General features: G+C 52.7%; 2 protein-coding genes across 6 annotated transcripts in view; one reads left to right on the forward strand and one right to left on the reverse strand.

The window, feature by feature from the left end:
- Positions 1 to 737: 737 nt before the first annotated feature.
- Positions 738 to 17,763, forward strand: GNG13 (G protein subunit gamma 13). Of its 4 annotated transcripts, XM_019494567.2 has the most exons (5): positions 738 to 869; positions 6,976 to 7,084; positions 7,913 to 7,959; positions 13,042 to 13,187; positions 17,104 to 17,763. In XM_019494567.2, the coding sequence occupies exons 4-5, from the start codon at positions 13,090 to 13,092 to the stop codon at positions 17,207 to 17,209; spliced, it is 204 nt and encodes a 67-aa protein (XP_019350112.1). In that variant the 5' UTR covers positions 738 to 869; positions 6,976 to 7,084; positions 7,913 to 7,959; positions 13,042 to 13,089; the 3' UTR covers positions 17,210 to 17,763. The 4 variants fall into 4 exon arrangements, with proteins under 4 accessions (XP_019350112.1, XP_019350114.1, XP_006276064.1 ...); XM_019494569.2 differs by lacking the exon at positions 7,913 to 7,959; XM_006276002.4 differs by lacking the exons at positions 6,976 to 7,084; positions 7,913 to 7,959.
- Positions 17,764 to 17,802: 39 nt separating this feature from the next.
- Positions 17,803 to 23,765, reverse strand: part of CHTF18 (chromosome transmission fidelity factor 18) — a 35,033-nt gene continuing 29,070 nt past the window's right edge. Inside the window, exons 20-22 of one of the 2 annotated variants that reach the window (XM_014608448.3) lie at positions 23,531 to 23,662; positions 19,156 to 19,213; positions 17,803 to 18,087 (exon numbers count right to left, since the gene is read on the reverse strand). In XM_014608448.3, coding sequence (XP_014463934.1) covers positions 17,945 to 18,087; positions 19,156 to 19,213; positions 23,531 to 23,662 — 333 coding nt within the window. In that variant the 3' untranslated portion in view covers positions 17,803 to 17,944. The remainder of the gene's footprint in view (positions 18,088 to 19,155; positions 19,214 to 23,530; positions 23,663 to 23,765) is intronic. The other variant, XM_014608449.3, reaches the window with a different exon arrangement.

Below are 23,765 nucleotides of genomic sequence, written 5' to 3' on the forward strand. Positions count from 1 at the left end.
TAGGGTGTCAGGTCTATGTTGCATCAGCGGTAGAGCTGCGATTATGATTTGCATGGGATGGTTTGGGCCGGGGGTTGGACTAGACCTCTGCAGGTCCCTTCCAGCCCCACTTCTCTACGATGCTATGAAATTAGCCCGACCGGGGCTTGGCCCATTGGGTTGCTGTTGTTGCTGTCTCGGAGCGGTGACAGCCGGGGCTGGGATTCCTGGAACGGGACCAGGACTCCGCCGTTCTGGGCCCCGTTCCCAGATCTGCCATACAGCCCCTCTGTCAACACGGGCAGCTTGCTTTAGCGCAGTTCCTCAAAGCTATTTAGGGATCAGGGGATCAAACCCCCCTTGATTTCAGCGAGGGGTAAGCCTCTGCATTCCTCTATGGACCCGGGTCTTGACCTCTGTTTCCGAATTGTAAAACCGGGATGATGGTTTGGCTTGCCCCTCCTAATGCTGTCCGCTCGGCGTTGCAAGCGGCTCTGGGCTGGGACTGCACTTGACTGTCAGCACAGGGCTGAGCTGTGAGGCTCCTCCGGCATCTTCGGGACCTGTGAGCCCTGCTGCCAGCCTGCTTTATAAATCATAGCAGCAGTGAAGTCGATGTAAATAATTTCACAATAAACGGCGGGGCCCAGCTGAGTGCCTTCCTTCCAGATGCCTGCCAAAAACCATCATTTTTTTTAATAACTGGCCTAAGCATGTTAAAACCAGCTTGTTGCTGCCTGCCAGATTAACAGATGGCCCACAATCATTAATATTGCAAAACTTCAGGAGCTCGTCATTCCTTAATCTATAAAGCCCGTCTGCATGGATAATGCAGGCCCCGCAAGCTGCTGAGCCGGGTCCAGAAGGCAGTTGCTGCGCTGAAGCCCCCGGTAAGGCATATTCCTTTGTAAAAGTCATTCTTGAAAGGCCCAAACTCAACATTTTGCACCAGGGGACACTTCGGTGTAAAGAAGTAGTCTGCGCTGTGTCCTGCGGTTAAGCAAACAGATGGGTGGATGCTGTGCGTGATGCTGAAGAGGTATGCAAGCCCTAGCATGCCAAGGGAAGGCCATTTATTTACTATTTATGGGACACTGAACCTTCACTGTGGGCCAGTCTTTGATTTGTGGCATACAGCATTGGATGGTGTCATTTATAAGTACTTGGCTCATAGACAGGATTTTACAATCTTTTCTCTGATGCCTGATGAAGGATGTTTGTGCCTGAAAGCTTGCAATTAAAGACTTTTTTTTGCAAAAATCTTGTTGGTCTAATGCAAGCTATCACCTCTACCACGAGCCCCGGTTGGCTCTCATAGAGGCATTTTCAGCTGTAGATCTCAAAGGGCTTTTCCAAGGGGGCAAAGATTATGACATTGCAAGGAGAAAGATGTACTTTATGTGGGGGCAGGGGAGGTATACATGTGCACACAGGCACGCGAGGGAGTGGGGAGTGAGGAGCGAAGAAATATAGAGCCTTAGGGCATTTATACACGTACGTTTGTCTGCTCCGCCACGCCAGAAATCCAGCGTGTCGGAGCAGACTTAATTAATTGAGTCTGCAGAGCAAGCAAGCTGATGCACCCAGCGCCGCATTGCATGCATTTATATATGGCAAACTGCACGTTGGCGCACAGAAAATTGCGGCGGTTTGCTTCAAACGCGCGCTGCTGCCGTTTTCTCAGCGCTGACGCGTATTTTGCCATTTAGACAAATGTACGAGCCACAGCGCCAGGTGCTTTTAAAACCGCCCAGCGTTGCAGTGCATGCATGTGTACAAATGCCCTTAGAGGCTGGGGGACTTAGTACCTAAAACCCATTGAGACTTAAATGTCTTAAGTCCCTTTCTAAGGATCTGAGCCAACGGGATGTGCCCCAGGTCACCCGGTGGCTGAGCCAAGCACCCAAGTCTCTTGAAACCTTGCCCGCTGGACCTAGCTGCCTTCCTGGGAAATGTTCCCAGAAGTGGAAGACGATGATGAATCCAAAGTTGCAGTGCTGGTTCAGACCCCGTAACTTGCTGGCAGACGCATCACGGGAAACCTGGTGCAACAGGAGCTGAAACGGGTGATGTAGGGGAGCCAGCTCCACTTGCTTCTGTAGCAGAGGACAAGCATAGTCAAAAGGACTCAAGGCCAAAGCAAGTGGCGTTTTCCACGGCCAAGTGGACTTCCTTGTGCCGTTCGCAGGTGCGCGTGGCCCTACTTAGCTCTCGCTGCGGTCAGATCTCAGACAATCCAATAACAGGCACTCAGCATCGTTTTAGCATTAAACCCCAACCCTTTCCCACAACTGCTTGGAGGGACAGGGCTAGGGGATTATGACTGAAGTCAACAGCTCAATAATCTGGCATTTCAGAGTCCAACATCGCTGACCTCTTGAATAGGCGCGCGGTGTCGTTTAGAAAATGGAGGGCCACGTTGAGTACCGGCCACCTTAGGAGGGAGGCTGTCGGTGTGGACTCCCAAGTCAGAAGGAAAACCCAAATTCAGTGTCACGATAAATCACAGGTCACCTGTCTGTCGTAGAGAATCCCGATAGCGATAGTGATACTTGCCAGCCACCCCCATATAAAAACACTGAAACAAATAAAACTAACGGCCAACTTGTCCCATGCTGGAAAGGGGAAAGAACCAGTGTCTATGATGTCTACAAAGGAAAAGGTGCCTGAAACTCGCCCTTGCCCTATGTTACACATCTCTAACCGCTTGCTGTGTTGGCTAGGGGTCTGCAAAGATGACAGCCCTATGCCATTCAGCAAAGCCCTTTAGTGTGTGGGGAGAGCCTTGATAAATCTCGGGGTGTCAGACCGGGATTGGGATTCCTGATTTCACTTCCACCAGTGTGGCCTTGGTGAAGCCAGCTTACTTCTCTGTGCCTTAGTTTCCTCATCTGTGCAAAGGCGGTGGTCGTGCTTGTCGGACCCAATAGATTGAATTGCATTGTGCAGAAGATGCTTAGAGCCTCTCCTGAGCAGCGCGATTGTTTTATTTTGGATCTGGCAATAAAATCACATCTAAAGGAAGGCAGGGTCCATGGGATGTGCTGGTCTTCCCACGTCCCTTTGCTTGCTCAGCCAGCCTGGAATTAGGACTCTCTTTGCAGAAGAACAAGAGACGTTCCCAATGATTAAGAAATCAGCATTAAAAACCAGCTCGGCGGATACTGGGGAGGCTTCCTGAGTGCTGTATAAAATGATTTAAAACTCATTTGTCAGACTGATGCCAGCTTCCCTAGAGGGAGACTTGGCAAAATGGGGCTGTGCTGCATGTTCAAATAAAGCATGGAGGATTTATATTTAATGTGAAGCCAATCAGACCTCTCCTACATGGATATATTCATTCCCACCAAGCTCTTGATATCATTTGATGCTTTGCTACAACAGCGCGTCGGGGAGACTTTAAAAAGGAAGAAGGGCTTTTTGTATCTTTTCAAAACCTTATGATTTTGTCATGTTTAAAACCTTCGGTATGAAATTCAGCCGGGAAATGGATGGGCTCTTGAGGGTAAGCGGTTCGAAATCACAAACTTTCAGCCAGAGGCAGCAACTTTGAAATGAAGTTGTACTTCATAATAATTTTAGAAAAACCATCCTGCGGTTGAGTGTGGCAAGGTGGCGATACGGGTTTTCATCACAGCAGAACCGTAAAACCCCCAAAATAACAGTGAACTGCCCGTATGATGCTGGTCTGAATTCTCCATGTTGTTGGGTATTGGTGAGAAAACTGCTGTTTTTGTTGCCTGTTGGCTGGGATCAATATGGTCTTAACTGCTCGGATACCATAGTATAGCAGTCCGTAAGTGGTGTTTTTTCACCTTTTCCATACTTGTAACCACCTCTGCATCCAAGGCTCTCATTACAGAACAATTTTACACCGTGTAGCACCTCCCCTCCAGCACCCATGTGCAGCTGGAAACCCCTGGATGAGACTGATGCAAGGCCTGGTACTGAGCATGCTTATACTGGTATTTTACTGTAGTAATAACAGTGTAAAAATAGAGCAGACCCATGATGAAGGGTCCAAAACCAATGTCGCTCACTAAAACCCAACGCTGAGTTACCATCCTGGTACTTATCTGATTCAACTGACCCCCGGGCTAGAAAGGGATCTGCTTCTGCTGGATGGGAAGATGCCCCCGCCGAGGACACGGCACATTCACCCCTCCTGTCTGCCAGGCTTCCCCGAGCAGCGATGTCAGTACAGAGCCTTTGCCCTGATGTTCACAGAAATTAAAAACTCTTCAGTCCATGAAAAACTTCTAATTTCTCAATAATCAGTGGAAAGCAGGGTGGTTTTGTTTGGGGTTTTTTTTAAGTAAAAAAAAAAAGTACTTTGAGCCACTTTGGACTAGAATCAATCGAGGATTCGATATAGGAGGAGCTCCTGTTCGGCACGGCGCTGGAGCCCCGATTTCCAACACCTCGTGCCTCTATTCAGCACATGAGGATGGTTAGGTAGAAGCTGGAGTATGCTCAGCATGCACCATGCAATACTCTCGGTTTGCAGAGCCCTGGGATCCACTTGGAGGAAGGTGCTTTCTCCCTCGCCGTGGCCAGAGGAGGACTGGCCACTGCCCCACTATAAATAAGAGCCCAGAGCATGGCTTTGTGAACGAGTGGGTGCCGAGCCATGCTGTCCAGCCGCTCTGGCCTGACTCTCACCCAGAAACAGATACCAGCTTGAGCTAGCCCAGCGGGAGGAGGATGTTCCACTTAACCGAGTCTCGAAAGGGAAAGCGGCTGCCTACAAGGACGCGGCTCGTGCTGCAATGCGACGGCAGAACGGGCCGGGTCGTTCACGTCGTGCGCTGAGCCCGACACGGTCCAGCGAGCAGAGCGGCCCGGGAACTCACCTGCTGTTATTCAGATTTACAACGCAGACGATGGAGCTCGCAAAGGGCTTTGCCAATAACAGGCAAACATGCTGGCGCCTGTATTGTTTGGCACCGGAAAGGCAGCGCCCTTGATGAGAGAGCATTGTCTGCTGGAGGCTGTTCAAGCGAGATTACTGTGTGTGTACACACAGAGCACAGCCCCTTGTATACACACGCACATTCATGCCCCTACAGTCAGAAACCTGCTACCAACGCACGCACCTCTTCCTTGTCTTACCCTTTCCTCACCCTCTTTTCACGCAGGGGTCCTTAATGCGGTTTTCCAGTCCCTTCAAACTCCTTATCCGAGTTCTGCTTTTGAATGGATTGACTGCTCGCTCTAAGTGCCGCGCCGCACCAGCCCTGGAGTCCTGATTGAATGCATAAATTTCATAGACATTTGGGCTGGAAGGGACCTCGGAAGATCATCGAGTCCAGCCTCCTGCTCAATTCACACCAGATCTCAGTGGGGCCTCGATCTCCACGTTCTCGTCCCTCCGGGCACGTCTACACGTGCATTTATGGTGCGTTAAATTTACTCCGCAGTAAGCAGCAATAGGCCGCTTAGCAAGTTAGTCCCACCCAAGTCAGTCCACACCCAGTGTTACTGTGCAATAACGCACCTACACGTGCATTACTGCACAGTAACTATTCGAGCATAAATTTGTTACCTGCATCATGCAGGTATCAAATTTATGCCCAAGTCAGCATAAGTTGCCATAGTTACTGTACAGCATGAGCATGCACGTGCAGACACGTGCCCATACCGCATGGTAATTTGGGGTTACTGCATAGTAATTTAGGTTACGTGCACGTGTAGACGTGCCCTGCATGTCTCATCCCAGAGCTGGAAGGACTGCCCCGACTGGATAATGAGAGCAAAGACATGATGGATACTTAACAGGCAGGTTTGCCCAGTTGGGTGGAAAGAGATGCTGCCAAAGCTAGAAGGAAAGAAATGGGTCAGTGAAGAGAATGATAAGCCAGAAAAGGAGAATTATTCCCCATTGAAGCAACAGGGAGAGAACAAACCTAAGGATGCTGGTGATGCTGGAGGAGAAGAGCTTATCACGTACCGTGCAATGGTGCCCAAGGTCAGGAGCCTGGCATAGCAGGCTCTGTACAGGCACGTGGTTACACTGGTGTGATCACAAAGGCTCAGCATCGGGGAGTGCAGGAGGCGAGCAGGACGCGTGCGTTTGCTCCTGAGAAGCTCCAGCAGGTTGCAAGCTTGCAATGCCTTTCCAGGCTTGACCAAACTTTGCTGGGACGGCTGGAGAATAGCAGAGGGCACATCGCTGCCACAAAGCGCTCCTCCTCACGCGCACAAAACCAGATTTTAAATCCCTGCTCTTTAGCATTAAGGCCTTTGAGAAGTTGCTTTTAAAAAAAAAAAAAAAAAAAAAAGTCTGAAAGTATGGAGAATTAAAAAAAAAATACACTGAGGAAGAAGCAACAGGTCAAATTTAATGACTTGTCCAATATTCAGGTGTTTTGTTTTGAAACAAGACCTGAAATAGTAACACGGGGGGGGGGTTCACGTGCTAGGAAAAGGCAGAACCGCTTGGGGGGGGACTTTTTCCAAGTCAGTTAAGCCTAGGAAAAAAAAATGTGACTTGGGAAATTACAGCCTGGAAGGAGAAAGTGCGGCCGTTATAAGCAACCTAAAGCATGCTTTTAGAGTAGGAAACCTTAATAATAGATGTCACTGCCACCCTACCTATAACGTATAGATCCTAACCTGGGTGGGGATCATGACCGCTATACCAACCCTGGAAGTAGATTCCTAGAAACAGTACAGGAAATCGTGTGCGCGCACCGGCAATTGTTGTATTCTTTTATTTATTGTGAATAGCATGGGGTAGTATCTAAATGCAATTTAATTAAGCTAAAAACCAAGGCTAATGCAGCAGAGATGGGAATCTAAGAGATGAGAACATGGGGATTAACATGCTCTTAGAAGCTGGCTTGCTCACTTTGTGCACGCGGACACCGAGAGCAGCTGCGCCCTGGCGCTGAGCGGGATAGGCAAGAAAGGGAAAAGCGCTAAATGCACTTCTGGAGTATCAGCCTTCGCAGGACTTCAAGTGTGTGATTGTTGTTTCTATTACTATTGTTGTAGTGCTCATCCTCCTCATCCTCATGGTTGTTGCAAAGGATCTGGGAGCATCCTGTTACCTTGCATCACAGTAGCACTGGTGAAGTAGGCAGATACCTGTTTTACGGAGGAGGTGAGTGACTCTGTGACCGATTAAAAAGCAAATCACAGCCAGATCCCCCTGCCCCCGTGTCCTTCCTGCTAGACCCGAGCACAGGACAGACCCCCGGAGCTGTGCATCTCAGCCCCCCGCCCCCTTTGCTAACCCCTCTCCTGGCTGCCCCGGGGCTCTGCTTTCAGTCTGGCTCCTTACACAGATCCTACAATAGCACCGGCCAGCTGCTACCGTTTCAGGTTTTGTTTCAAAAACACCCCCATATGAGGTTATGAATGCTGCTTTAGTCATTTATCAGTGGATTAACTTCTTTCTGAGTGCATTTTTTTTTAAAAAAAAAACCTTCCTGTTTTCAGTGGCTTTGGCCACTGCCCCACTTCTCATGTTATCGTCTAAGTGTAGCCGATTGCTTCCCATCGTTATGCGCCAAGCTCAGCCTGGCAGCCAGGATAGCCATGGGTGGTTAGAGAGAAAGGAGGATGGAGGGGCAGTGCCGCGTGAAGCACTGGGTGGAAAACAAGGTCTGAGGAATAGATTCTGCCACCAGAGCAAAACCCAGCAAATCTTGTGCCAAGTCCCCGGGAAAGACCGAGGCATCCTTGCAAAGCCTGTACTGCATCGCACGACGGCTCGGGGATGGGACTACAACATGTTATTCTATATGGCTTTTCCCTCTCGGGCTCCTTAATCCCTTCGGGATACAATTAAGGCACAAGTCTGAGGCCAAGGTAACTATGGCATCCAAACATCAGCTGTCACCGGCACCGGGTACCAATAAAAGGCAGGCCAGCCAAGAACCGGGGAGACTTTTTCATGAGCATCCTAATCCGTTTGCCATTTCTGCAGCACCGGTGACTCCAGGCAGAGGACATTGCAAGTGAGCAGAGCAAGAGGTAGGGACACAGGCTCGCTCTCGCGCTCGCTCTCTCAGCTTATCTCAATACCGAACCGTTAAACAGAGCGAAATCTTGGAGGGGGGAGGGAGCGGAGGGGAGGAAGACGGTCTCATTATCTGCTCTGTGCTGTGCCTGTGGCAGCTGGCCGGCCCGTACATTAATAGATTACATTGAGGATTTGCGATTGTTAACAGCGAAGGGGGCTTGAGCTGCCTACATTCGGGGGGAAAGGCCGCCGCGGCTCGCTGCTCCAGCGGAGGACGCGTCTTTGGAAGGGAACTGCACTTTTTTCTCCCCCCCATCCCCTCCTGCTAGCACATTTTCTGGCCAGGTAGGTGCCTGACTTATTTTCAAAGCATTATTATTGCAGCTCTTCGTTTCCAAGAGGATGGGGAGACTATGTCGTCCCCGTCCCCCCTCCCTCCCTTCCCTCCAGGGGAAGCCGGGTGAGAGTGTCAAGCGTGTATTGGTATTGATTTGCCTGCATCTCTTTGTCATCGCAGCAGCTGCGCCAGGCTGCTGTTTGCTGGCACTGCGCGGCGCCTGGCTGCTGCCCGTTGCAAAAGTCTGGGGAGAAGCAAGGGCTTCCCGCACCATCGGCGGCTTGTGCCTCCTGTCTGGGCTCCCAGGCCAACCCGCAGCCACCGCCGTGTCCCAATTCTCATGCATTTTTATTTTTAAAGCCAAGGAGGGGTGGTTCTGCAGTGCCCAGCCCAGCAGCCTGCGTGCGGGGATGGGATGAGGGCAGGCGAAAGTTCCCCAGTATCAGGCTCTCACCGCTGCTTGGTGGTGGTGTCATTGCGGGGAGATTTTTTTTCCCTTGCTTGTTGTTACGTTGGGTGAGCCCGAGCGGTGATGGAGCGCGTTTCAAACAGGCTAAAAAAGATGCTTCCTTTCCCGGCATCTGGGGCTGAGTTGATGGTGGATGCAGCCTTTAGCTGCAAGGATGAGTATGGGTGCAGGGCTGTGGCCAGTCTGTCCCTTCTTGGCCCCAAAGCTGCCGGGGATGAGGTTAGTTTCCAGCTGCCCCACTGTCCCGTCATGGCAGGATGCAACAGAAGACCACGCAAACCCTGCGGCCACGCCAGCCGGGAATGGGCTGAATGGAGGCTGCGACCATGATAGAAGCAATGACCAGGGCTGGTTTGGGGTGAGTGCAGCCTTCCCACTGCCAGGAGGATAAAAACACCCCCGTGCATTGGGACTGCCATGTCTTGGGCAAGCAGCGGGCTGGAGCTGATGCACAAAGCGCCCCGTGACGAGCCCTTCTGCCCCCCATCTTCCCATCACTGTCCATTGCATCCTGCAGCTCTTTGCTCAGGGGCTGGGGGGGCAGAAATGTTGGTAAACCCCCTGCAAAGGATTGCCAGCCCCCAGGGCTGAGACACAAATGCCTCCAGGCTCCCAAGTGCCCTCCTCCTCCAGTGGCACAGTTGGCAATGGTGCCGGTCTCTGCTTTCCATGTCTTCGTGCACTTGCTCGGAGGGGAACGCACCGGGCAGGGCACGGGCTTTGCTGTGCCCAAGCCAGGAGGGACCTGCCAGGGAGAGACGAACAGCCCAGGTGATGCTGTTGCCTATGCGTGCGCCCATAAGGACGTTCCCTCCTGGGTAGGGCTGGCGGGGTTCACATCCCTTCCCGCTCTGGCCACTTGTTTCTACCAGTGTCAGGAGCCGGGCCTTTGGGGGCTCGCTCCTGACTTGCCGTGCAACCGTGGGCCATGCCTCTGTTTCCCACTACCCGTCTGCTTTCTCCTACACTGGGGCTCTCTCTTTTCCCCCCACCCTTTGCACCTGTCCTCTCCGTTCTGCACGCCTTCCCGTGCTCAGCATCAGCGGCTCATGGCCTGGTGCTGGAGGTGCTGCCAGTGCCCCTGTTACACAGCAGCCGTGCCTGCGTGTTGGCACTGGGCATGAGCAGCACGAGCTGGGCTTGCAGGAAAGCACCAGCCCCGTGTCCAGCTGGTGCGAGTTATATTGCAATGGTGAGAAATGCACTCAGGGGAAGGCGCTCTGAGCCAGACGCCCCAGGAGCCTGCTCTCTCCTGTATCCTCTAACGTTGTGGCATCTCAGGCAATACTCTGGATTGCCCGAGCATAAATGCCATTCGTTCCAAGGAAGCCTGGATCAGGCCATTAGCAAAAGCAGACTTTGCCTGAGTCTAACTTAGGGATGCCAGGGCGTCCATGCACCCTCCTGGCGGTCTTTCACTCTCGATAATATATTTACTTCCCTTCAGGCGCACACAATTGGTGTATTGGTTACGCTCCACCTAAAGCAATAACCAAATCCACATGGCAATCAAATCCGACCTGGGTCTGAGGGGTTACTCATTTTAATGCTAATGCCTCTGTCAGGGTATGCAAAGCACTGAAGCCTTGCTGTGGGCTATAAGAAGAGCTGCTGGTTGTTGTGGGGCAGGGTTCCCGTGTACTTGAACTTGGCCAGGGTAAAATTGCAAAGGTAGGTGCCCTTCTCTTCTGATGGGGATAAAAAAAAAGGCAGTAATCGGTAGGACTGGCTTCTAGGCAAGGGGTTTTATGATGAATGCTTACCCGTGACAGTGCGAGCAGGCGATCATGTGCTAAGGGCAGCAACTTGCAGAAGTTTGTGCCCCCAACTGTGTGCATGTGTTGGTCGGAGAGCATCCTCCCGGCAGAGGTTGGTGTCCGCAGGCCCCTAGGTGTGGTCACACCTGACACCAGGGAGGCGGAGACGTGGTCCTTTGAAAGTGCATCCCCCCAGGGAGCCATGGAGGGCTTCCCTCTCTGGGGTCCGAGTCGGATGGAGAGGAGATGCTGTGCGACCCAAATCCACCCCCCTGCCCGCTGGCATTTAACACTGAGAACCCAGCAGAGGAGCCAGGACCTGAGGACATTGGGAGGGCAAGGCTGAGGCATGCGGGTGGCCCCGCGTGCGAGGGAAACGTGTCTTGCTGTGAGCCGTGGCCTCACAACAGCTGTTGTGTAGGTGCCATGGAAGTGAGCATGCCCAAGGCCAGGCTGGGAGTTGGAGGGTGTTTTACACACCTGTGAATTGTGGAGAACAGACCAAGGCAGAGGCCGTCGTGCACGTGTGCACACCGAGGAGGAGTCCCCGATTAGCTGCGGTGCTGTCATTCATAAATGAGGAGGCCACGAAGGACCTTTGCGAGCGTCGAGGCTGCTCTTCTGCAGAGCACGGCCAGACAGGACTTCCGAAACGAAAGCCCGTCTGCACGAGAGCGGGGGCTTTTGAGAGAAATGCTCAGGCGTGTAAATGTTCAGGGCCAGAGGATCCACGGCAAATTATTATTATTCCAATAGCCAATTGCTTCAGTCGTGAAAAATGTGCACCGTTTCCCATCCCATAAGATTACAAAATGGTCCTTTTGTTTACACCTGACTTGGTGTAAATCAGTACTCTGGTTTTAAATCATCCATGCACCTAAGTCTGATGCCTACCTTCTTACCCGTATCAATTAGCACCTCGCTCCTTCCAGCATCCCAGCAGTTTGAGCGGGGCTCCCTGCGCCGTCCCGCTGGGGTCGAGCAGGAGGGATGGGAGCTGCCTCGCGTGGGCCCGTTAGAGACAGAAGAACCCACTAATGACGCTCTGTGCCTGCACTGAAAGAAAGCAATCTGGTCCTTTCTTTTCTTGGCTTGAAAGCTGTGCTTTCAGAGAGGTGTCAGCTGTCCAAGAGGCAGGCGGGGAGCCCTCCGTATATTTTCTGCCTGTAGCTCATCGATGCTGACTGTCACGTTGACGCGAGCCCGGCCGTTCACGTGGATCCCAGGGGCCTGTTTCTCTCCATCCAGGTCCTCTCCCAGCCTCGGTGCTCCTGGATCTGAGCACCCAGGGTGCAGGGAGGTCCTGAGGCCGTGACTGTAATGCAGCCAGGTTTTCTGAGCCCCAGGCCTATGCTGTAACCACTAGTCTCTGCTCCCTTCCTCCTGCCCACTGTGTAAGGGCTTAGACCAAAGGAAGGTGCGTCCTGCCCGGACGCCAGGAACTAGGTTGCCTTCATGTCTGCTGCAGCAACTGGCTCCAGCCTGCATTTCCCCTTTGCCAGCCCTGTCCTCAGACTGTCTGGTGCCGCTACCAGGCCTCGTGGATGCCTGCATGCATGTCCTGAGTGGGTCAAAGCAGAAACCTTGCAGGGGGGATTTCTTTCCCAGGTAACCAAATGCAAACCTTCCCTTGGCTGCTGCAGGATGTGGAGTGGGTTTGTCTCATCAGGGCGTCCCTCCTTGCTTCTCTCTGCCTACCCCTTGCTGCCCAGACTGCTCACATTCACAAGCTCTTCCTTTGCCTGGCATTGCCCTGCTACGGGCTCGGGCTCCCTCGACCAAGACGTGCAAAGCCGAGCGCTTCCCCATCAGCCGGCCTAGGCAGGCAGGGCTGTGAGGGATAGGGAACGGGGAGGGTCGCACACCCATCAGCACTTAGCCTGTGATTACACCATGCCTGAATGGCAAAGATTTGCAACAGCATTCAAAAAAGAAATCAATCATCCCTCCACCAGCTGTGGACCCACCTCGCCACTCCCCGAGCAGCACGCGGGAGGATTTGCCAGTCAAATGCTAGCAGCAGAGGATGTGCACTATGCAAAGTGCAGGGGGAGAACCAGCTTTCCCCCATCACCCCACAAATTACCCCTCCCAAAAAAATCCCTGCTTCACTATGCACTGCAGGGACCAGCCGGGGGTAGCTCCTTGCTGGCAGTTTGGGGAGACTTACAGGGGTAAGCATCCAAAACAGCCACCGCTAGTCCAATTATGATGCAAGGTACCTGGGCAAACCAGGGGTTAAAAAAAAATAAATGGCATCAACGTAGGGGGTATTTTGACCACATTTATGCCTAATAAGTATAGCACATTGCTCAGTGCCAGCAGGTTGCTACCTGGACTGTAGCTTGCTGGGTTTATAAGCAACATAGGCTCTCACCTGGCACTCAGTGCGGATGGTCCAAGACGAGCCTATCATGCACACCACGGGTCCCCAGAGCAGCCGCGGCGGCTGGCGACACGGGCACCATCAGCAGCGAGTGGGCCCAGGCTTGACGCATCCCCACCCTCTCACCTGGCTCCTCTTTTCCAGCCCAGGTTGCTGCCGCGTTAGCCAGCGCACGCCCCAGGCCCTGCCGGCATGGATGAATGGGACGTCCCGCAGTGGAAGAAGGAAGTCGACAGCCTGAAATACCAACTGGCTTACAAGAGGGAGATGGCGTCAAAGACAATACCCGAGTGAGTCGCTGCTTTCCCCCTGCCCCATCCTGATGGCTGGTCGGGTGCCAGATGTGGGGAGGGTAAGGGGGTGAGGTATGGCGGGGTATGGGGAGAGGATTTGCGCTCCGTCCCTCCAGCATGCCCAGCCTGTGCTGCAAGGAGCAGGTCATAAGCACTGCTGACCCTGGAGGGCACGAATGGACGGAGGGACACACTGCACTCGGGGGCACATGCCATGGGACACTGCCTGGTTGTCCCTAGGGGCACCACCCTGCAGCCCAGCGTCAGCACCTGAGCTGTGGGACATAGCCCTCGCCTCCGCGTGGCCTCTTGGGCAGCTTAGCCATCCACCATCTCACTCACCTCTTGCATTTTGGGGAGTCCAGGTACCTAATGCAGGACATTGCGTAGCAGGAGCGTGCTGCTAAGTTAGCCCTCATGGTGCAGGAAGTGGGGGCATCTCCACCCCTCCTTTTGAAGCTTCAAGACACATGGCACCAGCAAGCCGTGGCCTACGAGGCAGCCTGCCCTGCTTTCTTTTAAAAGAGCAGAGAAGCAGCCAGCTGGCTCTATGATGATCTATGCATAAACTTTTCTGAACAAAAGGCTTTCCCTGGGGCTTGAGCCTATGTCGCATAGCTCTCAAGCAGCGGTCTTAACCCCTTAGCTAAAACCCAGCTCACACAAGCATCCTTTCCACTCCTCCTATTGAAAGCTAGACCCCTGAGACCACAAAGATTTCAAGGAAGAGAAAGGGGAAGCAGGACCCTGACTGCATAGCCAGAATGGGAGATAGCCATTGTCACAGCTCTGCACGCTACAATCATTAAGCATTTTCATTAATGGGCTTAAACCCCAGCACGTTGCCTGTGCTCATTGGGTACCCGAACCCCTCTGCTGCACAACCAGAGGCTGTTGGGCACTTGCTCTTCCTGGCCTTTGACTTTTAAGTCCGTGTCCCACGGGGTTCGGCTTCAACAGGAGATGTAGAGGGCACGTCCCACTGTGATGCTCAGCTGCTTGGAGGTGAAGGCATGGCTGGCCTGTAGAAAACCCAGGCTCTGCTCACCAGGGCACGGTGATAAAGGTCCTCTGTGCAGGGTGCAAGTTTTCTACCATTGTGGTAGCACAAAGAAGTCATGCAATGCAAAAGCAAGTGGCTGCAGCTGTCTCTTTGCAAAGGGCCGATGCCAGCATCCGTTAAGCTTGCACGGGGCACGCTCACCCACGAGGTGGGGGGATGCCTGGTTTCCGAATCCCGCTGGGGCCGGAGCTGCTCAGACAGGAGCAGGCAGGGACTGCAGAAATGCAGGCACTGGGAGGACGTTCGGGTCAACCAGGGATAGCAGCAGATTTGTGGTTTCTGGCTCCAAGTCCTGCATTAAGCATCTAAGTCCTTTTCTGGATCTAGCTTTGCCTGTCGACAGAATTGACCTGCCTGTCAGAGCCAAGGGGATCTTGGCGGGATCGTTTATTGGACCTATTGTATAGCTGCTGGACGAGCTTTTCGGTATAAAGCCTCTTTCTTTGGATCAGTAGCACCATCCCCACCGCGGACAGACTGCAAAGGCAATAGCCTGCCCTGCTCCATGGGCTGCCTGTAGCGCTAATGCCTATGAAGACTGAGGCCAGTGCATATCTAACTTCTGCATTAAACCTAAGCACTGGACTTCAAGCCAGTATGAAAGCTGTGCCCAGGCTACGGCTGTTAGGCTAATGTGGCTGCTAACCCCCGGGATGCGGGTCCCAACACCCCTCTTTTGATGGCTGAGGCTGTTCTCTCGCCCAGGGGACTGCATGGGGCAGCACCACCAGACAAGCAGCAGGACCCAGTCCTCTCTCCATCCAGTTAAGGATGTATAGCTCTAGGGGTCTGCCCTGAGCCCCACCGAGGCAGCAGCACCAGCTCTGCCCACTCTCCTCCTGCGTTGGGGTAACAGAAGAGACATCTCGTGCTGCCAAGGACTCTGGTCTGGCTCTCTGTCGCTCAGCCCCGAGACCTCGCTGTCTGGCCGCAGCAGTACAAGTGTTCAGAAATGAATGCAGGCTCCCAGAGGGTGGGCTGCAGTGGGTCATCGCCAGCCCCAGGTCTTCAGGCTTTGCATTGCCACGAGGGCCAGAAAGATTTTGTACGAACATCCGAGGTGGCCGTGCACATCACTGGCTTCCAGGAGCTGGGGCTTTAAAATGCAAAACAGCGCCAGGGACCAACAAACCCACTCATTGGGGGAGCTAGCTCCTCTGGCCAGGTCTCCAGCCCCACCATCCTTCACCCTTCTTTGCTGTGATGAACGTCTCAGTTTGACTCATTCAATAGCTGCTCTGAGGAGGTCACGGGGTACCCGAACCCCTCTGCTGCACAACCAGAGGCTGTTGGGCGCTCGCTCTTCCTGCCCCTTGACTTTCAAGTCTGTGCCCCATGGGGGTTCAGCTTCAGCAGGTGACATGGAGGGCACGTCCCAGCACGATGCTTGGCTGCTGGCAGCAACAAGGTGCTTCCCCACCCTGTGTCTAGCTCGTCCATCAAGGCTCCCATCCCAGGCACAATTAAAGCAAAGTAGGTTGATTCCCCACCCCACCACCACCACCCACTAAACCCTGATTCTGACTGGGAGGCGACGAGGACCACGGTGCTGAGCACCATGAGAGTCAGCCCAGTGCATGCTGCCTACCACAGTATACCCCTGAAGGGTAGGAAGGAAGCTGCCAAAGCTAAAACCGCTCACATTCATGCTAAAGCTGCAGAAACTTGGTGAAAAGCAACTGGTAGGTGACTAGCTGCGAGCAGAGCTCCCTGTGCCACACAACAGTGTGAGCGCCGTGTGAGCAGGCTAGCAAGGACAGAGAACAGAGTGGAGGTCAAGGTGCACTCAACAGGTAGTGTGTGCAGGTGCAAGGAAGGGGAAGGGACCTCATTTTGCAGTAGCTGGACCTTTAAAGAGTCAAACAGCCCCATCCAGCAGGTGCTGTGGTTCAGCAGAGCTGAGGCATGGAGCTGCACAACGCTCCTGCACCTTCTGGGCTGGAAAGGCTTTGCATAGGAGAGAAATGTTCGGCTCTACCATTTCCAAAGTGCCTTGCCCCTGTCCTGCTGCAGCCCCTAGGACATTGCTTTCCTGACCGCTGCAGCAAGCTTGCATTAGAGAAGAGCCACGTGCTCCAACCCAGCTCTGAGTGGGACCATCCTGCCTGCAGCATCTTTCTCTCGAGGGATGTCACAGAAACACCCGAAGAGCACAGAAAGCGTGTGCAATCAGTGCGGGCAGAGGAACCTGTTGGGCAGCCCTCACCTCCGCACGCCGAGCAGATGATGTGCTGCTTCTATAGGTGACGTGCTGGAAGTCATGCTGGTGCTTCAGGAGCAGCTCACACCTATAGAGCTCAGCACTGAGCTGTTCAGTGCTTCTTGGTACGGGGTATCTAGACTTGCAGGAACTGGGGTAGAGGAGGGATAGACCAAGAGAGCTGAGTAGATGGGTCTGTAGGAAGGACCAAGACAGCTGGGTCCATAGGAAGACAAAGGGATAGAAATGCATCCAGAAGGAAGGGGGAAGACAGCGACATGTACATCCAGGCATGGGTTGTTCCCACAGGATGAGAAGCCCCCGGGGAAGAGGGGATCCATTGGACAGCACATCTGAGGAGGAGGAAGGAGGCCTGGGTTGTCCTCCCTTCCTCTCCTAACTCTTTAGATAGCAGAGCAGCATCCCAAATCCAGAGAGCAAGGGACTGAAATCACCCAAAGTGGTCTCCCTTGCAGGGGTCACCGCTCAAAGTGCCACGAGGGGTTTGGTAGCAGGATGCCACGGAAACACAGAGCAGTACCACTGCACAGCAGTGAAAAGGATGGTTTAACCCCCCCCATAGCATGGAAACAACAAAAAGCCAGCATGCCCACTAAGCAGCTCTCCTCTGCCCTCCCTTCCCTCCGCAGGCTGCTCAAGTGGATAGAAGAAGGCATCCCTAACGACCCGTTTCTGAACCCAGAGCTGATGAAAAACAACCCGTGGGTGGAAAAGGGCAAATGCACCATCCTCTGATGCATCTCCATCCAGGTCACCACCAACCTGCAACCACTGACAAATGGCTTCCTACTGAGATATTCAATCTTGCATTAACACTGAATGTACATTTTTTTTTTATTAGCTTCCTAATATGACTAACTGAACCGACCCTATCCTCACCTTGTCTTGTTATCTTTATTAGTAGAAGGGGCTCTTTTATACCAGGGAACTGAGAAAGCACAAGCCGCCGAGGCACCTTGGTAGGAGACGCGCTGTTAGAGAGACGTACGGATTGGCAGGATCAAAAACAGGAGGCTCGATAGTAATAGCAAGCAAACAAAGCACCTCTCTTGACCCATTAAACTTCCATTGAACAATGCTGGCATTTCTGTAAAAAGAAAACAAAGACCTTACACAGCCTTTTTGAACTTGTAAAGGAAAAGGAAAACAAAAAAAAAAGATCTTTTATAACACAATTTTCAATGGTTTTCAATACTTTTTGTATATTGTAGAATATACAATTTTGCAGCGAAGAGACAAATACGAGAACTAAGGGTTTATACATGAAATAAAACCGAGCAATTACTTCACCGGTTTTTTTTTTTTAACTTTTATTTTGTTCATATTTTACAAAAAAACCACAACAACAGTGGGGGGGTAACAAAGTAAGAACGAGGCTCGTCCTCGCGCGCTCCACGTAGCAGGCGGGGAGCCGAGAGGCTTTTCTTTCCGTTCTGCAACGTGTCCTTTCCTCGGTGTCGCGGCTTCTCGCTAGAGCAAGTCCTTAATGTAAAGATTGCGCCTGACGGCGTTCGAAACGCCCTCGTTAAATCGGAACCAAACGTCGCTCTTCCCAACGGCCTTCCCGATCTGCTTCTCGACAGAGTCCTGCTCCGATGCTGGACTGGCCGCTGCTAGGCAGGGACGGTGGGAGGGGAGAAGAAACCGTATCGCGATTAAAATCGAGGGACTAAAACAGGGTGGGAATCATTAGCCTGGGTCACGGACCTTTGAGGAAGTAACGGTGAGGCAATGGATCCTATATGGACTGTTACCTTGCTACATATGTGGTCCTATAAATAAGGTATCCAGACTGTAGCCGTATGGGTCTAGAGGAAAAAGCATTCAGGTCTCGTGATCGAGGTGATCTCCTTTATTAAACCAACTCGATTTTGGCAAATAAGAAAAACATTCTTAAATTGCAAGCTTTCGGTGCAAACACCCTTCCATCAGGCACCAGAAAAAAGGCTGTAAAAGTTGTCCTGGGTAGAAATGAAAATTCACATTTCATACGAGATTTGAAGGTGGTAAAAGTCTCCTGTTTCGAAAAGTTCATTTTATATGCAGATTAGGCTCAGAGAAAAGCTGGAATAGTATCTTTACCTTGCAGTTGTTTCTTGGTAAGCAGGGTGTATTCATCTTTCTGCGCCCAAAAGCTTGCAATTAAAGAATTATTTTTTTTGCACAAATGGAGTTGGTTTAATAAAAGAGATCACCTCTACCGTGAGTCCTGAATGCTTTGTCCCATAGACAGTTTGCTGTAGCTGGGGGCGAGCGCTTCTTGAACCAGCGCTGCCTATTCGAAACGTCACAGCTCTGCAAACACTGAAGCCCCCGTCTAATTTCCTTGGCTAAGTAACATGTCCTTGAAAAGTTTGCCGGAGCAGAGCTGTGGCTGTCTTTATTACACCGTTCGTTATGGGTGCTTCCATACTGTAACTATTCAGCCTTTTCTGCTCCAAGCAGAGAGCTGGATTAACTCAACGACCCTTGAGTATCCATCGCCCCCTTGCACGTACATATACTCCTTCAGGCTGTTGCAGAACAGACCATGTTAATTGCTAATTGCCGCCCTTTTGGTGAATCAGTTTTAGTAACCCGGAACCACACAAAATAGACCGCCTTTCTACCGCAAAAAGCCACACCATGCTCTTGGCATCCTTCCACCCTCCCCCTTTAAATAAGGTCTCTTCTGCACATACCTGCTGATGGAGAAACCCGTTTCTTGATGATTTGCCGCCCAAAGAAATCAGTTGCTGGCTGCCAAAAGCAATAAAACAAGATACTAACATGATCATTTCACACTATATATCCTATAATCGCTAGAAGGAGCAGGATCACGCAAAGGGAGCTAACCCGTTGTGCCAGTACACGAAGGCAGCGTTAGGTATTACCGTCCTGCTAGGTGACATCAGACCCAGTGTTTCTCAGAAGCCCGACTCTGCAAACTTTCTTTTTAACACAATCTCGAGTTTATGAACAAAAACGATCATCTCCTTTTATCCTACTTTTCTGCCGACACAGATTCGGACTCAGGTTGCAGCAAGGGAGGTTTAGTTGGTTACTAGGAAAAACTAGTCAGGAGGAAGGTGGCCAGTCCCAACCCAGTAAATCGTGCAAGTAGAAAACAGCCCCCCTGGCCCTGCACCCCTGAACCCCGCTCCTGGGGGGAGTGTGGGGTGTGGGGAGGGCCTCAAGCAGCCCCTTGCAGGCTGAAACGCTGCCAGCCTGCAAGGGAAACCCCACCGTTTCCCATGCTTTTCTCCTTTAAAGGAGAGCCCATATTTAAAGTGTGTTTGTGACCCTTTCATATATTCTTGCAACCCACTTTTGGGTAGTGACCCAAGGGGTGAGAAATGCTGATCTACATAACCAGGTGGAGAATCGTACACACACACACAACTTTGCTGGAGGCCGGATCACACTCATCCCATCAGTTAGCCTCTCTATAAACCATGTTGCTGTGCAGCCATGGGGTGCTAGCACACGCTTTGCTGGGGAAGCCCGAATGCCAGGCAGCTAAAGGATGCTCGGATTTGCTTCGTAGTCCCGGGTGGGCCAAAAAGTCTGCTATCTCCAGCCGAAGATTAATGACATCCAGTGCAACAAAAAGAGCAGATGGGAGCAAGGGCCCTGGAGCACACTAAGGCACACGGGTTTCTCTTGTTCTAGTTTCCTGACTGCCACTGGGGCAACCCCAGCCTGGGGGCGTGGATGCAGGACTGAGTTTCTGCGATGACATCCCAGCAGATGCCCCACAAGTGTGGTGTGAGAAGTGAGCGATGGCTCCAGCCTATACAGCCCCTGCACCGTCAAGTGTCTTCCCGCACCCTGAAGGCAGAGACCAAAGCCTAAGTAACGAGAAAGGGCTCCACTCCAGATGTGGTGTGGAGCGATCATTGGGAAGGAGGGGGAAAGGGGCTTCAGACACCAGCTGGCAGGATTGGACCCAAAGGCTGCTGCAGTGCAGCTAGCTGGAGGATCACAGTGCGGCCAGGCTGGCTCCGGGCTCCAGCCCCCGCATAGACATGGGATGGCTTTCCTTACCAGCCGTGGGCTGAAGTCTGCACGCACTGGCCTGAGGGAGCCTTAAAAGCAGAAGCAATATGAGACACCCTTCCTTGGGGAAGACCTCAGCTCCGTGAGGGCACACCGAGCCTCCCGCTCCCTTGAAAGCCCGTGCCACGCTTTGCATGGCAAAACCACAGCTCACCAGGTTTTGCATCCCCCCCCCATGTCTCTCCTAGAGACAACCGCTGAGAAAGCAAAGCCAAAGCAAAAGGGGATGTGGGTGGGGGGGTGAGACGCTGTGTCCTCAGCAAGGAGTTCACCCCCAACATGCCAACCCCTTCAAGCTCGGATGCCCAGCTAAAACAAAGGGGCAGGTTTCATGATTAAACTACCAAGAGAGACCGGTAGGAACAGAGACAGGGCGCAGCAGGGCAACGTGTTCGAAGCAAGCTCTGGTGCCCGTGCACTGCTGCATTTTTACCGTAGTTGGTGCTTTTAAAGGATGAGAGTCTGCAACCCTGGATGCGACGGGCTGGAACGGACCAAGCCCTGCCGGCGCAGCTCAGCCTTGAGTCTGACAGGGCACGGTGCATCTGGGATTAGGGGGATCTTGGCTGCAATGGTTATTTAGGCATCACATACCTCCAGCAATTCCCCAGGGCCCTGAAGCACAGTGCACCGTGTCAAACAAGCAAGCACAGGCTGGTCCATGAACCTTTCCTTTGCTATCGCCCTCATTCACTTAATTGCCTACAATCCGGTAACTCGCAGCTGGATTTCCAGGGCGTAGCGAGAGCCAGCCAGGCCTTGCTGTGGCAATCAGCCTGACTTCGGTGTGGACACGAGGATGGAAGAACCCCAGGGAAGAGGATTCTCCAAGGCAAGATGTTCCTGGGTTGATCCTTCTGCTTTAAAACAGGGTCCTTGGCTTGGTTTTGCATCCTTGCAGCCGCAGTCTTTTCCCGGGCTCACATGTTGTATCTGCCATTAACTTGATTTCTCCTGGGTGGGATTACGGGCATGTAACGACCTACGGGATGAGCTGTAGCTAGCAGCGCTGCTCTGCTCACTACCCACGAGCCGGAGGGCTCTGGAGACTGGTGGGAAGTTGTACATTCATTTACTGATCCCTTGCAGAGTCCTTGATTTCAGACATCAAGACACCCCTGCCACCCAAAGTGACTCCTCAAAGGCCTCGGGGAGTTCAACCGTGGCTCAGTTCCCTACAGAAGGGGTCATAGCAAATGTAAATGTCCCCATTTTGGCTAGTCGTAGCACTGGTTGGGTCAAATACCCTATGGGTCAGGGCCCAGGTGCTCTAGGACCCCAGGGCCTCCTGCATCAGCTCTGCAAACAGAGGGGTTCACTCCATGGGGGCGAGAGGCTAGACGCCCTGTGTGACCCCAGGCAATTCCCAGCATCTTCTTCTGCCCCTGGGGCCTGGCTGTAACAGGACTTACCCCCTGGACCAAGCGGGACCCAGGCTGGATGGATGGGAGCTGAAGAGGCAAAGCCCCCCTTGGTCTCCGGGGTCCCGCATGCAGCATCGCCCCCGGCCATCAAGGCCCCAACCCCGCCGGCTTCCACCGAGCCCGACATCAGCTGAAGGCTTTGCCTCCGGGTGATAAATATTGCTAATGCTGCATCTGCTGTAGAGAAGGCAATTCTGCCATCAATATTTAATAGGGACCGTTCTATGCGCTATAAAAACCACCGAGGCATTTCAGGGAAGCGCAGCATCCAATCCCTTTTTGCAGAGACAAAGGGAGGGCTATTAATAACCGTTTTCAACCTCCTTTCTCCCCTCCCCACCAATGCCCTTTGCAAAAGAGCTCATGAGGTTGGCCCCTTCCCCTCCCCAATGCCGGCAGCGTTCAGATCCAAAATCAAAGCCCCCCACCCCAGCGCTGCTGCAGCCTGCCCAGAGTAGCCGAGCGAGCAGTTTTAAGCACGGATCACGGCCCGCCGCGGCCGTTTAATGCAGGGTTATGTAATCAGCATTAAAAGCAGCAGCATCCCAACATCTGCCACCTCCACGACCGCAGGCTTAGCCGGATGTCGGCAGCAGCAACCGCGGTCCGGCCCCTCGGAAAAGCGCTGTTTATTTTTTAATGGCTCCCAGGATGTCAAATCCCAAAGCCCATTTGAAAAGAGGAGGGGGCACAAGGTTTCTTAGCTACTTCTCTGCAGCAGAATTGGAGCGCGTTTGCCGTCTGCACAGAAACAGGGGCCAATGCTGCTTTCCTTCCCACGTTCCTGCCCCTCCAAGCTCTCGCAGGCCTTGCAAACCCAGGGCTGAGCATCACGGCTAGTTTTATATGGTCATTGCTCCCATGAATGCAGCTGAGCCCTGTTAGGTCCCGTCATTGAAAGACCTGGCCTAAGAGGGCTGAAAAGCAGCACAGGGTTAGAAACAACGGGAGCTTGATATAAGACCTTCAGACTCTTTCTGCAGCAACTGCTTCGTGGTATTTCAATGCTTTTGGAGAAGGGGCAGAGAGCAAAGAAGGAAGAAGTGCAAGAGTAATTGCATCCCTAGCACAGCTGGCATGTCTTGAATGTGGCATAGAGACAGGCAAAGCTGGCATGTCTTGCTGTGGGAGGCTGCCTGGGACATCATGGCTTTCAAAGAGGAGCTGTGAGCTCTTCATCCTCCATCTGGACAGTCAGTCGCACGTGGACGTGCTGGTTTAGCATCTTCCTGCCACACAGCATCTCCCTATGCCCTACTGCAGGGCTTGAACCCACAGCATCATGGACAGAGGGCAGCCACGGGGAAGGAGACAGGAGTGCCATCAAAAAAAAACCATGCTAGGCACGGTGTTTTTAGAGAGCAGAAGACAATGGTGGTTATTTAAACACCGGGAAAACCACACGTCAATGAGACAACACTTCGTCCACATCTCCCTTCATCAAGGCCGACCGGCAGCTGCCGGATGAAAACTGCTGCACCCAGGCTGGACTCGCATTGCTGACCCCAAATTGGAAACAGCCCCCAGGGTCCAGCTCCCTGGAACCAACCCAGCCTGGGAGACCGCGGCCTCCAAGCGATGGTTTCCCCCTCACCTTCTCATCGAACACGGCGTTCTTCATGATGTGCTCCAGACGCCGCTCGTGGTTGCGGATGCCGCTGGCCTTGGCCGTCTTGGCCTTCGCACCCGGCTTCTCTTCCGTTTTACCCGGGTTGCCTTCGGGGTCCTGTCAAGAGAGAGGGTTTATTTGGATGATGCACGTTGCATTTACAACGCCTCCTTTGCCAGGAGTCTTGGCCTGGGAAGCCTCTGCATGGGAAAGATGTTGT

The sequence above is a fragment of the Alligator mississippiensis genome, chromosome 13, assembly GCF_030867095.1.
Source record: "Alligator mississippiensis isolate rAllMis1 chromosome 13, rAllMis1, whole genome shotgun sequence".
NCBI classification, from domain to species: Eukaryota; Metazoa; Chordata; order Crocodylia; family Alligatoridae; genus Alligator; species Alligator mississippiensis.

Excerpts from the sequence above, each read along its gene's own strand:
- GNG13 (XM_019494567.2), top strand. The coding sequence starts at position 13,090 with ATGGATGAATGGGACGTCCCGCAGTGGAAGAAGGAAGTCGACAGCCTG. Across the intron at positions 13,188-17,103 it reads GCGTCAAAGACAATACCCGA|GCTGCTCAAGTGGATAGAAG; the intron begins GTGAGTCGCTGC and ends TTCCCTCCGCAG.